Below are 13356 nucleotides of genomic sequence, written 5' to 3' on the forward strand. Positions count from 1 at the left end.
GTTAGAAACCAAAGCTTAGAGAGATGAAGGAATTTTTTCAAGACCACATAACTGGAGAGCTTCAGTTTTCTCATCTGTCTACTGGATGTAATCATGAATATCTACTTCACAGAGTGGGCTGGGAATAGAATGCTACAATCCATGTAAAGCACATAACCCTCTATCTGCTACATAGTAAACGTTCTATACGTGTTAATTATTAAATAATTATTATCCTATTTTCTACTTATATAATGAATATTTTCTTAAAATAACACATACAATTATTACATGAAAAATGTATCTACTTTTATCAAAAAAGATAGAATCATTGTTGGATTCTGGGTCTATCTGACTCTTTCCACCATCCCCAAGACTTTCATCCCAACTTAGCACTATCCCCATGCCACTATGATCTGAGCCACATGTGGACAACTGAGAGCCACTTCTGTGGTCATGCAAGCCACAGCTCTATCTGCCCAGGGTTACTTTTCTAGTCACCATAATGTATGTGAGGTCAGGGGACTCCAAGGTGACTGTTATCCAGGAGTCAGGTGAATTCCACAGTGACAGGTGATGCTGACAGGTAGACACTTGTCTTGGTGTGCCTGACTAGACCCATTTCTGTTTACTGCATCTTGCTGTGAGTCTACATGACAAGCCTATTCTGGGACAAAGGTCTTATTTAAGGATTGATCTCTGCAGTTGGTTCCTGGAGTTTGCTCTCTCCTTGATAGCAAGCCGTTTGGGAGGCGTTGCCTGGCATCCCCAAGCTGAGGAATCTTGAATGCCCCTAGAAGTATAAATATGAAATCTGTCTTCTTCCAGACTGTTCACCTGATCAAGATGTTCTCAGACTTCCTTTCATGACCATCAAAGTCACTCAATGCAGTTAGGATGACATCCTCATTTATTCTAAGGATAAGCAGACTGTGGTATTCGAATTACTATTCCAAGGTTCAAATTCTTTCACATATTACTTTCAGAGTATCAAAGTAACTGCCTCACTTTGCAACAGATCAAGGAGTTCAGGCTCCTGCCACCCATCCCTGCCATTATTAATGACTTCCTCTCAATGCAACTGATTACCCCCAATCAGTTCCAATCACACAGGATTCTTCTGCCATACAGTCATCTGAAATTGACACGTGCAGCTTACCATACAGCATGCAACAAGGCAGGGGTGAGGCAGGAAATTCTCCACTGGTTGGCTTACCTATGTCTGAAATCTTTATTTCTGACAGAAGATAGGAGAGCAGGGAATAGAAGAAAGAATGAGGTGTTAGCAGCAGGGTTAGAAGCATTATTAGCAGCCTGAACACTTGGCAGCAATGGTACTATACAATACTATAATAAATAAAGACTTAGCAGCTATGACACTGATATATTTTATATGGGATATTACTTGTCAGTGAGTTCACTTACAAGCAGCTACATATCACAGATGAGGCATGGTTTCACCTGCACCACTACTGCTGACTTTGGGGGAAGAGGACTAGGTTGACACATTCTGCTGCTTTAACAAGGGCTAAGCCAGAGATTGGAATAGTGGATTCTCTTCTCTGTATACACACATGCCCAGAGATACATAGGCTTACTGCTCTGTGTGTCCATATGCACAGTTCCCTATAAAGAGTTCCCCAAACTTGGGTCACTTCCCTGGAGCCTCCTCATAATAGGATACAGAATTGGAGATAGATTATAATTAGAAGGGAGGGTATGACTCAGAAACAGGCCTAGAAAAAAAAGACTGGAAGAAAACATATCAAATGATAATATACTTCTAAATTGATTTTTCTTTTCAAATTTCACTTACACCTCCCTGCCTTATCCACTGTCATGATCTCCCCAACAATTGTGGGAGGGAGGCAGGGAAAATGGGGACTGTTACTGGAAAGAGGTGGAAATGGAGGTCCAGGGAGGTTCAGTGATTTGTCCAAAGTTGTACAGCTTCTCCGCTGAGGTGGGCTGATTTCCTCGCCCATGGCGCTTCCTGTTGTGGTCCACATATGCAGCCAGCTGACACAAATATGCTCAAAGGATCCTTCTTCCTTGATAGATTATCTGTGTCAGTCAGACTCATAACAGACAGAAGAAGGGCAGAGAATATTCCACTGGCGGTTCTCTTCTCATTCAGCCGATATCTTATTTCTTATGAGCCTACTGTATGTGTGGTCGTCTGGTGCTGTGCATGGGGCCGATACTAACTCTCCTCTTTAGGGCTTATGGCTGTTGGCCCTGCCTTCCTTTCACACGTGTGCTGCAGAGTGAGATTCTTGCAGTATGGCCTTCCCTTCCAGGGAGGAACTTAACAAGGCATTAAGTCAAAGTGGCCCTCATTGGGCTAGGTAACCAGGCTTTGGCGAGGCAGAGGTATATAATGATCTCTGGATTTGGGTCTACCAGTCTAGAAGCTGGACCTCAGGCAGGTTCTTTAAATACCCTAAGCCTCCATCTTCTCATTTACCAAAGGGGGATAATAATAAACACCTTACAGAATTGTTATGCTTGGCAATAGTAGGAGACCAGCAAAAATGAGTTTTCTTTTCCCTTGCCCACTGTGGAGGAAGACTTTCCAGCTCCAGAGCCTGCCCTGCTCACATGGACCCTGGCCCAGAAGACAGGCAGATTCCATTCCCTAAAAGAACTGGGAGGGAGCTTGGTGCAATTCCTCCTGCAAAGGAGTATGAGGCTCTCTTATCTCTAAAGCACAGCTTTTCCATGACCCCAGAGCCCACCCTATGACAGTGCCTTGGTTCCAAAATGATCTAGGTTAGGGAGACATAGAGAAAAATCCAACATATCGGTTCTTTCCCTGAGCTATAAGCGTGGCTGTGGTTCATCACTCAGGGTCAGGATGGGGAAAGAGCCTGACTCAGCTGCTTCTGTAGTACCTGAGGAGCAGAGAGGCACTGTCTGGTTTTTGGCTGTGGGCCTTATCTCTATATTGGTCAGTTGAAGAAAACTACCCTTGGGTTCAAGGGATCCTCCTGCCTCAACTTCCTGAGTAGCTAGGACTACAGGTGGGTGCCACCACACCCAGCTAATTTTTAAAATTATTTTCTGTAGAGATGGGGTCTCACCAGGTTGCACAGGCTGATCTCAAACTCCTGGCCTCAAGTGATCCTTCTGCTTCAGCCTCCCAAAATGCTAGGATTGCAGGTATGAGCAATGGCACCTAGCCCCTTGTTTGTATAAAAAAGATTCATGTGATTCATTCTAATCTGGTTAGTTCTAAAAAACAGAAAGAAGATTCAATGGCATCTGAGGAGTTTAATTTTGGGCTGCTGGCAGCCTTCTATGTCACAGATGTACCCTGGATGCTGGGGACATCTCCCTGTCCTTACTGGCTTGTCTTCACTGCAGTGCACTGGGGAAACAGCATCTGCTTGGGCTGGGAGGTGAAAAGCCCCAGAGTCTGACAGGTGAGGCTCTGTTCTGTCCCACTTCTCTGGGCTCAGTAGGTAATGCAGTGGGGCCCATAGGATGGCAAAGGGATGTGATTAGGAACTATGAAGAAAGCATCACCTTACATACCTCAACTCCAGGATGTTGGTGACATTTCCAGAGGGGAAGATCCTACGAATGTAGTTGAAATCACCCACATAGAGGCTCCCATCAGAGCCACAGGTGAGGGCCACTGGGGCCAGGAGCTTGTTGCCATCAGCAAGGCCATTGCAGCTGGGGCAGGAGATGCTTCTCCGGCGCCCATTGCCCATGATGCTTCCGATGACAGGTGGCTGCTGAGACACAAACTGGTTCTCCCCATTCCCTTTGTGTAGGATGCCTGGGACAAGGACAGAACAGAATTGCCTATGGAGCAGCAAACGGGTATCTTTTCCTGCGGTTGGCCACAGAGTCACGCTGATTTTGCAAGGCATGCAAGAGCTCCATCAACCATTTCTAGGCTCACAGCTCAAGCTTTGCCTCACCCCCATAATGGAACTCAGAGTGTCCTAAACAAGTCACTCAGCTTTAATTCTCTCCACAGCTCTGTAAGATAGGCACTACTAATATCCCTACTGTAACAGGGGACTGTCCAGGTAGCTTAAGCAACCTCACCCAAGGTCACACAGATGATGAGTGGAAGAGCTCCAGAGTCTGGCGCTTAACCATTCAGCTACACTGCCTGCCTCTCAGGTAGGTTGTCTGTATCTCATGGACCCAGTCCATAGCTCTGTGACAGCATGAATTCTTTATTGCACTTACTTGTTTTTCTCTTTCAATTGGTACCATTTCAAGTGTGGAGACTATGTCTTTTTCCTTTCTGTATCTCCAGTGCTTAGCACAGAACTTGACACAGTGTAGATACCAATGAATGTTTATAGAAATGAATGAGTGAAACTCTTCACCAAAGGAACGTCAAGAAGAGATGGGTTTTTACCTGGCTTCGGTATTAACAGGCTGATCCCAGCTCCCATATAGGTCTCTTTACTGCTGTAACTACCCTTGGGCCTGCTTCGCCCTCCACACAATGAGGGCATTGACCTCAATGACTCGAAAGCTTCTTCCCATATCTAGCCTGTTTCTTTTTAGTCCGGATCCTCCATTTCCTCCGGCACACTTCATAGCTTCCAAACTGGATCCTCTGGCCCCTGTCTCACCTCTTCCATAATGAAGCCCGAGTGAGCTGTGCTCTTCCAGATCACCAGAATCTTCTCCCAAACTGCTACCTGTTAGCTTGGTCAAAGCTGTCCTTTGTTCGATAGATATCTTTAATTTTCATGTACTCTAATCAATCATTTTTCTACTTTAAAGTTTGTGCTTTGTTAGGTTTTAGGAAATCCTTTCCTGAGATTTTTACAGATATTCTACTAATTTCTTTCTTTCTTTTTTAAATTGAGATAGGGTCTCACTCTGTTGCCCAGGCTGGAGTGTAGTGGCACGTTCTCGGTTCACTGTAACCTTGAACTCCTGGGCTCAAGCGATCCTCCCACCTCAGCCTCCTGAGTAGTTGAGACCACAAGTATGTGTCACCACACCCAGCTAATTTTTTAAAAAGATTTATTTTAATAGAGATGGGGTCTCATTATGTTGCCCAGGTTGGTCTAAAACTCCTAGGCTCAATCCTCTTGCCTTGGGTTCCCAAAGTGCTGGGATTACAGGTGTGAGCCACAGTACCTGGTCTTTTAAATATTTTTCTTCCGTTAATTTTAAAGTGTTATCTTTCCACATTTAGATGTTTAAGAAAAGTCTCTATTTTGTATAGACTGTGGAGGACTTAATTTGTCTTTACATATTGAGCCAATTTTCCCAATACTAAGTTCTAAAACACCCATCCATTCTCCACTGATATATGACACTATCTCTGTCGTGTACCAAGTTCTTATATATGTGGCAAAAACTCCTCCTTGCCCACTGACATCCATCCTATCCATGCTTTCCTTCTTTTGCAGTTACAGAATCCCTGCTATTTAACTGGGCACATGACTGCCTGGAATAGACCATGATCCCGGGCTCCATGGCAGCTACATCCACACCTAAGTTCTTGCAATGGCATATAAGTGGAAGTGATATGGGCAGCTGCTGGGAAGTGTCCTTACAATGCAAGGGACTTGCTCTTTGTCCTTCACTTCCTTCCTGCTGGCTGGAAAGCGGATGTGAAGGCTGGGCCTGAAGTGATCGCCTTGGATCACAACTTTGGAGATGAAAGCCTGAGTGGAGCACAGGGAGAGGGGAGCCTGGGTCTCTGATACTGCAGCCCTGGATTCTCTACTTCCAGATTTGCAGAGTAAAAAGTGAGGTGAGTGAGAAGCAAACTTTAACTTTTTTCCAACTCTGTTATTTTGGCTTTTCTGAAACCCGAGACCAAAACTAGTTTTAATTACTCTTCCCATGTCAGTTTCTGAATGCACTCTATTGCATGGAATCAATTTATCTGTTCCTGTGCCAGCACCACATAGTTTTAGATACTATGGTTTTTCTAACATAGCTTAATATCTGGTGAGTCCCTCTTTTTTGTTCTTATTTTAAAGGCTGCATTAGCTATTTACAAATCTGTATTCTATCATAAACTTTAGAATTAGGTTGTCAATGCCCCCCCAACACACGCTGTGGCCTTGATGGGCATCTGCTGCCTTTTTAGATCAGGCAGGTGATAGCTGACATCATTACCATATTTAGTTGTCCCATCCTGGCTCATGGTCAGAGTCAGTCATCTATAATACAGATCTGATAGTGCCACTTGCATGCTTTAGACCTTGCAGAGGCTTGACATTTGTTTTGGATGATGCTGAAAGTCCTAATCTTCATACTCTGGACTCTAGCTGCTCATACCCAAGCTTTGTCTTTTGCTGTGCCCTTCATGTCTTCCTCTGCTTAAATCACAACGAACCTCTCTCTAGTAACTCTTCTTTTAGGCTTCAGTACTTTGACACATGTTGTGCCCTCTGCCTAGAATGTTCTCCCTACTTGATGCACATGGCTAAATCTGTAGACTTTCTGAGACTCAGTTCAGGAATTCTTGCCAAAGGGACACCTTTATGAACCAAGACGCTGGGTGAGCTGCTCCTCTTCTGCCTGTAAAGCATCCTGTGCCTCCCTCTGTGATGTCAGGGTATATGGCACAACACTAAACTACCTGGCGATTATTTGTGTCTCACAGGCATAATAAAGTCTTGAGGCCTTTGATTTCTGCATCCCCAGTGCCTAGCATAGTGACAGCCTCAGAGGAGATATATAAGCAATATTTGTTGAATGAGCTCTCTGATCACATAGGAGCCTGTGGGATTCAAGTGTAAATTTTTTGTTTGGCAGGGCACAAGGGTTATGAGACAAGGTCCCACCCTAGCCTGGTTCAAGTAATTCTATGAATCCACTTACCACTTTGAATGTTGAGGGCATGATGTTTGTCTAGGCTCCATCCTCCAAGCTTGGATGCGTCGATTTCATAGCCCTGCAGCACTGCTGTTCTTTTCTCCCACAGGATCAGATCTGGGCAGGATTCATATTCATAACCCACAGAAACTGTAGTGACAAAAGAGGCAAAAAGCATAAATGAGCAAAGTCTACTCTTTGGCCTTTAGAACTGTAGGCAAGGTCCCTGGCTTATCTTTTGTAGAAGAGGAAAAAAGGATCATATTTCTAAGTGGCAACCAGAATTATGTGAAATAGTTGCTAAGCCTTAATAATTTTTTATTTTTTTTAGAGAGCAATTTTACGTTTGGTGAAAAGTTAAAACAAATGTATCAATGACTTTAAAAGGATCTAGGTGAATCACTTCCAGGGAAATAATGTTTAGTACGTGATAGGGTTTGGATCTATGTCCCCACCCAAATCTCATGTTGGATTGTAATCCCCAGTGTTGGAGGTGGCGCCTGGTGGGAGGTGACTGCATCATGGGGTGGATTCTCATGAATGGTTTTGCACCATCCTCTTGGTGCTGTTCTCATGATGGTGAGTGAGTTCTCACGAGATCTGGTGGTTTAAAAGTATGTAGCACCTCCTCCCACCACCCCAGGTCCTGCTCCTGCCATGGAAGATGCCTGCTCCCTCTTTGCCTTCTGCCATGAGAAAAAGCTCCCTGAGGTCTCCCAAGAAGCAGATGCTGCCAGGCTTCCTGTACAGCCTGCAGAACCATGAACCAATTAAACCTCTTTTCTTAGAGATTACCCAGTCTCAGGTATTGATAACAATATGAAACAGATGAGTATAGTATGGAAAATACTTTGTGCACAAAAGCCTTCACTGCAGCATTATTTATAATATTGGAAACTTAGAAGTCATCTAAAGATTCAAGAGGGGTGAGGGGGTGAGCAAACCCAAGTGCATCCACTCTAGGAATACTATGAAGCCACTGTAAGTTACAGTGAAGAAGATTACATGGGACAAGAGAAATGCTTATGGAGTAATGCTCGGTTGAAAAGACTGGTTGTACACGGTAATCTGCATTAAAATAAATTACACATGAAAAAAGAAAACTAGTTATATTTGTTTACAGGATCACATATAACTTTTTTCTATTTTTGTCCATTTTTCAAATTTTTATTAATGACTATGGTGTTTTTTTTACTTAAAAAAATAAGATCATTTATAATGAATATAGAAATGGAACTTAGTTGGGGTACTTTTAAAGCTGGAAGTTGCTTTGAGGTTTCAAAGCTTGGAAATCCCCCGGATTTACTTTGTTTCACAAATCTAGGCCCCCTCAGAAGGTCACTGGGATGAAGGCTAAACATGGCAGCCTCCCTGCCCCTGGCTGTGTAAAATGTCCTGTAACTGAGGAGGCTGAGGCAGGAGAATTGCCTGAACCCAGGAGGCGGAGGTTGCGGTGAGCCGAGATCGTGCCATTGCACTCCAGCCTGGGTAACAAGAGCGAAACTCCGTCTCAAAAAAAAAAAAAAAAAAAAAAAAAAGTCCTGTAACTGGACAATGGAAAGGAACCAGCAGAGACAGGAATGCTATTTCTTCCAAGCATCCTCCTGGGCAGGCACTATTTTCCAGTGGGCAATATCCTACTACACGTTCAAGACAGGAATTAACAACTGAGCAGCTCCTTGAAGTTTCTTGTAGATGCTATAAAAGATTGCCGACCATTTATGGCAAGAGGGGAATGAGCGGGAAGACGTCCCTGTGACCCTTTCCCCCATGGCCTTGAGCCCCTTAAGCAGCCACTGTGCCTCCTACTGGTCACTTGTGATCTCAGGAAAGAGGCCCCAATCCAGTCACCTCCCTTCTTAACTGACTGGTGGGCACTAGAAGTGCTCATTTTACCTGAAGAGGTTATAAAGCCTCATTTTAAAAAAGATGACAGAAGTGGCTTGATCTACAGCAGGGATCATGAACAGTGAGAGATTGCACCTTTGCTCCCACTGTGCCCTTGTGAGGTAGGATGGGACGCAAACCCATAGGGAAGGTCTGGGATGACTCCAGCTCTGTTCCTTCCTAGCTGTATATCACTGGGAAGTCATCTTACTTCTCTGGGCCTCAGTTTCTTCATGCAGAATTTGGGGGTGACAATTTTTGACTCGCAGAGTATAAAGTTTAACTGAGATACTAATGCACAGGGGAGCATATTGCTCACGGCAGGTGCTCAAGCAACATTCTCTTATTTCCTTCCCACCTCCCTCCTCTTCTTTCTTCCCCTTCTCTCCCTCCCTCCCTTCATTGCTTCTCCTTACTCCCTCTTCCCTTTCCCTGCTCCTTCCCTCCTTCTCTTCCCCTTCCTTCCTTCTCTTCCTCCCCCACTGCCTTCCTTTCTAAATAACATTATATCTCTGCTTCCTCATTCTGCCTTTGCTGAATCTCTGCTTTTGCTGAACCTAAGGGAATGAAATTTGAGCGGGGTTCAAGACGAGAAGAGATTTGCTGAGTGGTTACTCTTAAGTGCTTGGTAGATCAGCTCTGCAGGGTTAGGCCTGCTAAGCGTCCAGCTCTGAGCCCTTCCTGGGACCTCCTCTAATCTGGAAGCAGAAATGCATCCGGCCAGCCCCTGGGAGCCCAAGAGCCAAGTGAGGCTGGGACTCCAGGTGAGGCTACAGCCAACTTCTGTTTCATCTTACAAAGAGACAGCAATAGCAACAACAAAGAGATGACCTCTCTGACTGGGTAAAGAGGCGCAAAGCATTTCTGATGAAGAAAGAATCTTAGTTCCTCCAGCTCAAAAAAAATATTAAGAAACCATTCTTTTTTAGCTCTCCTATTTTAATGGGTAAGTTCCCACAGGATGGCTGTGGGGTGGCCAGGGAGTGTCCACCTGGCCCTGCCTTTGTGGCACACGACCGCTTTTAGCCCCTCACAAGCCACCATGGTGCTTTTCCAGGGCTGTTTGGTTCCGTAGCCCTATTGTAATTGTTGGATTTTCTACATTCAAATGTTTCAGTATATTTTTTTAGGTCCTGGATAGTCATGCAGAGGTCTTAAAAGTCAATTAAGCCTTAGGTATTTGTGATCTGAGAAGAGGAAGGAAGGAAGAAGAAACCAGGGAGGTAGAGGTGCTATTCTCTGAGTCCTGTAGCCAGGAGGCTTACCAAAGGCTTCTGAGAGCCCAAACACCTTCTGGTTGTAGACGTCTGTCTTGTCCCAAATGAAATAATAGGACAGGTCTGGGGCTGCAGCAAACCACTTCCTGAAGAGGCGACCCTCCACTGCTACCATGAGGTGCACCTTCATGAGGTTGAAGGGGATGGTTGGGTGGGTGAGGCTGATCCTCAGGACAGATTTGTAGCCAGGGGTCCGGCTGCTCAGGTAGCTCAGCCTCATCTTGCAGCCAGAGATAGAGATTTCCTCCTGCAAAGCCTAGAAAGTAGAAGCAGATCACAGGAAGGGATGGTCACTGACTCACACGGTGGAGGGAAGATGGTGAGGCCCCATGTTCTCTGGGTGTTCAGGTGGTAAAGGGAAAAGCAGAAAGGGGAGGGGAAGAGGAAACAGTGGAAAGAAGAGGGGAAGCAGAGGGTGAAGAGAAGCAGGAGGAGGAGGGGAAAAGCATGAATGAGATGGGAGAAAGAATTGAGGAAGAGTATAACATGTCAGAGGACCTGGTCTCTGAGGCCAGCTGTCATGTGGGGACCCCGCAGAAGTCACCTCACCTCGCCGAGCCTCAGCCTCCTGCTCTGTACAACAGGGATGACAGCACTCATTTCACTGCAGTTTTGAGGGAACACATAGGATAATGCATATAAAATACTTAGGTCACATTGCCACTGGTTCACGAGCTGTGTTATCCTGGAGAGCTCATGGAACATCTGAATCTCAGTCTCCTCACTGGCTTTGTGTGAGGACTGAGTAAAGTCACACAGGTAAAGTGCTTAGCACAGAAACGTCGTCAGGTGGCACGCAGTGACGCTGCTGCTGGTGGTGCTGGCGGCACGGGTGCCATGAAGAGAGACTGCTGCAGCCAGCTGCCTAAGCAGGAAGGATGGTTTCTCTCTCAGAACTTTCCTCAAATGAGATCTGTTCCAAATGACTTTCCTTTTTAGGAAATTAAACAGAGACTACAAGATGTTTACCAAACAAATAAATATGCACATTTGAGACCACAGCCTGGCAGAGACCTGTGGTCATCCACAGAAAGGTTGGACTGGCTGCCTGGACCTTCTGGCCACTCTGGGCTGCAGCTCCAGTGCCAAATGGACAGTGTGGGGAAGGCTGTGACTTAGGGAAGGCTCAGGTCATTTAGCTACTGGGTGCAATGAGCCCAGTTCTAAGTTGGAAAGTTTAAATGAATGCCAGCGTGCTCAGGCACACGGCAAAAGCAGAGAACTTTATCAGCTTGATGCTCTGGGCTCTGTTTCAAGAAAGGGCATTAAATCAATTGAGGCTAACGTATCTATTCAAGGGACAATGGTTATTCTACCCTATGTTTACAGTGAATCTGTGCCTTTTTCATCCTGTCCCTTTCATAGACAAGTGTGAATGCCTACCCCCACCCCATTCTCCTGAACACAGGAAGCTTTAGGGATTTAGCTTAAACCAAGGCAATCTTCCTAAACTACAGCTTACAAGTTCGAGGCAAAGCAGGACTTATATCCGGTAAGCCCTGGGTATGACTGATGTGCCATCCTGATGCTCTTAAAAGTATTTACCTTCTTTAACGTACTCTTTAAAATTCACATCTCCCAGCACTTGCAAAGGCTGGGACAGGACTGGGAAAATTCAAGAGTTTGTTTATGTGTATTTCGTGAATCTGATAATAAGTAAGGTTTTTGCCCTAACTGGATGTGCAGGCACCTAGCTCAGAGAGCACTGTAAAGAGGGTGTGACCTTCAACCCCATTTGTTCCAGAGTCCCTGCTCCTGGGAAAAATGTCTAGCTGGAGCTGAGCCTGAGTTGAGCAACCAATTACTTCTCTCCAGCAAGCTGTCTCCACTGATAACCATTTCATAACAAAGGCCAGCCTGGTAGTTGAGACGGGAGACAGACACTGAATCTGAAAAGGAGGTTTCAACTTGTGAGTGCAATGAGAATTTCAAAATGATTGTATGTCCTTCTTGTTGGCTGGCATCGAAAGCCACTCAATAGGGTATGCACGGAAAGGTGTTTGCTCAGCCAGGCATGAAATACACACACAAAAATGTATAAACTCCCTGCTCCACCAGCGCCCACAATCCATTACAGGTACATCACCTGAGTTCTCATTAGGCAGGAGAGACAACGGGACTTCTCCTGGCTTCTGCACTGACATCTCTCCTCTTCCTCAGGACCTTGCTTCTGCCATTAGAAACTGGGTTGGGGACAGCGGAGGAAATTCAACTGGCAGAGCTTTGTTAGGGGAAAATATCTATCTTGATTTCCATCAGATTAAAATGCATCATTCCCAATTACTTTCTTTTAATGATAATTAAGTAAAGCAGTTGTATGTATAGATTTGAGCCAAGGCAATCCTTAATTGGCACAGAGGCAGCGTGTGTTAAATAATCTTAATAATAATAGCTAAAATTTATTGAGCACTTATTAGGTGACAGACATTGTGCTAGGCACCTCATATACATTTTTCTCATTTAGTCTTTATTATAATTCTCACTATTCGGGGTCCTTTGGCTCATTCCTCTTGGTAGAACCAGTTATTTTAAAAATTTTTAACAGAAATAATGAGAGAGGGACACAGGAGGCTGGGGAAAAGGAAAGTAGGCGAAAGTGAGCTAACCAGCAGAGTGGAAAGACAGAGAATTTAGTATAAGCCAGAGTGTGCCAGGCAGTTCCCGGGGCTCATGTGTTTTCCGTGTGTAAGAGTGCCCCTCACCCCCTCACACCATGCCCATTGCGGGGTTTGGTGGCTGGATTTTGTATAATAGGCTGATGGGACCTGACTCAAGCCCCACAGAGGTGTTTTCTCTCTTTCCACCATCTCTGAGATCCTCCTCCACCCCTAAAATGAAATAAAAGCATGATGGACTGCAGTTAGGAAAGCTGGGTACCTGAATTTCTGGCACGATGGGGCCTTTCTCTGCACAGGAGCTGGCGAAGGACGTCAGTGGGGATGGAGAGACGACGGGATTGGGGCGGGCAAAATTGCTCAGGTCACAGCTGGGAATCTCATTTTCCTCATGTCTCATGATGATGGTTTCCATGACAAAGAAGCGATCCCAAGGCAGCCAGAGGGTGTGCTCCTGTGTGATGAAAGGTGCCCGCTCGAACCGCAGGATGATGGAGATGCCGCCATTTGTGACCAAGTCAAAACTGTTTGGAAGGGGAAGGTTGAGAAGGGGTGGGGAGCAGGAAGAGCAGGAACCAGGATGAGAAAGAGAAGAAAGAGACCAAGAAAGGAGAGAAAATTACACCAAAGGGTCTGAGCATTTCTTGAGGGAGGCTCTAATGCCTAAAGATTTGACTGCAGCTCCAAACAATGGCAGTGATTTTAGAAAGCAGTTTTCTTTTCCCCATAAAATGATTCACATAGAGAATTTGCTGAAATGAACCACTATTATGGAGAGCCAT

At 45.2% G+C, this 13356-nt stretch overlaps 1 protein-coding gene across 1 annotated transcript in view; it reads right to left on the reverse strand.

Moving 5' to 3' along the window:
- TENM4 (teneurin transmembrane protein 4) overlaps window positions 1–13356 on the reverse strand; it is a 1737111-nt gene that overhangs the window by 57617 nt on the left and 1666138 nt on the right. The window contains 5 exon segments of the mRNA XM_064365345.1: window positions 1196–1216; window positions 3517–3766; window positions 6802–6945; window positions 9948–10215; window positions 12837–13098. Of these exon segments, the coding sequence (XP_064221415.1) occupies window positions 1196–1216; window positions 3517–3766; window positions 6802–6945; window positions 9948–10215; window positions 12837–13098 (945 nt within the window).

Source organism: Aotus nancymaae, unplaced genomic scaffold (genome assembly GCF_030222135.1).
Source record: "Aotus nancymaae isolate 86718 unplaced genomic scaffold, 86718_ANA_hifiasm-v0.15.2.pri h1tg000059l, whole genome shotgun sequence".
Lineage (NCBI taxonomy): Eukaryota > Metazoa > Chordata > Mammalia > Primates > Aotidae > Aotus > Aotus nancymaae.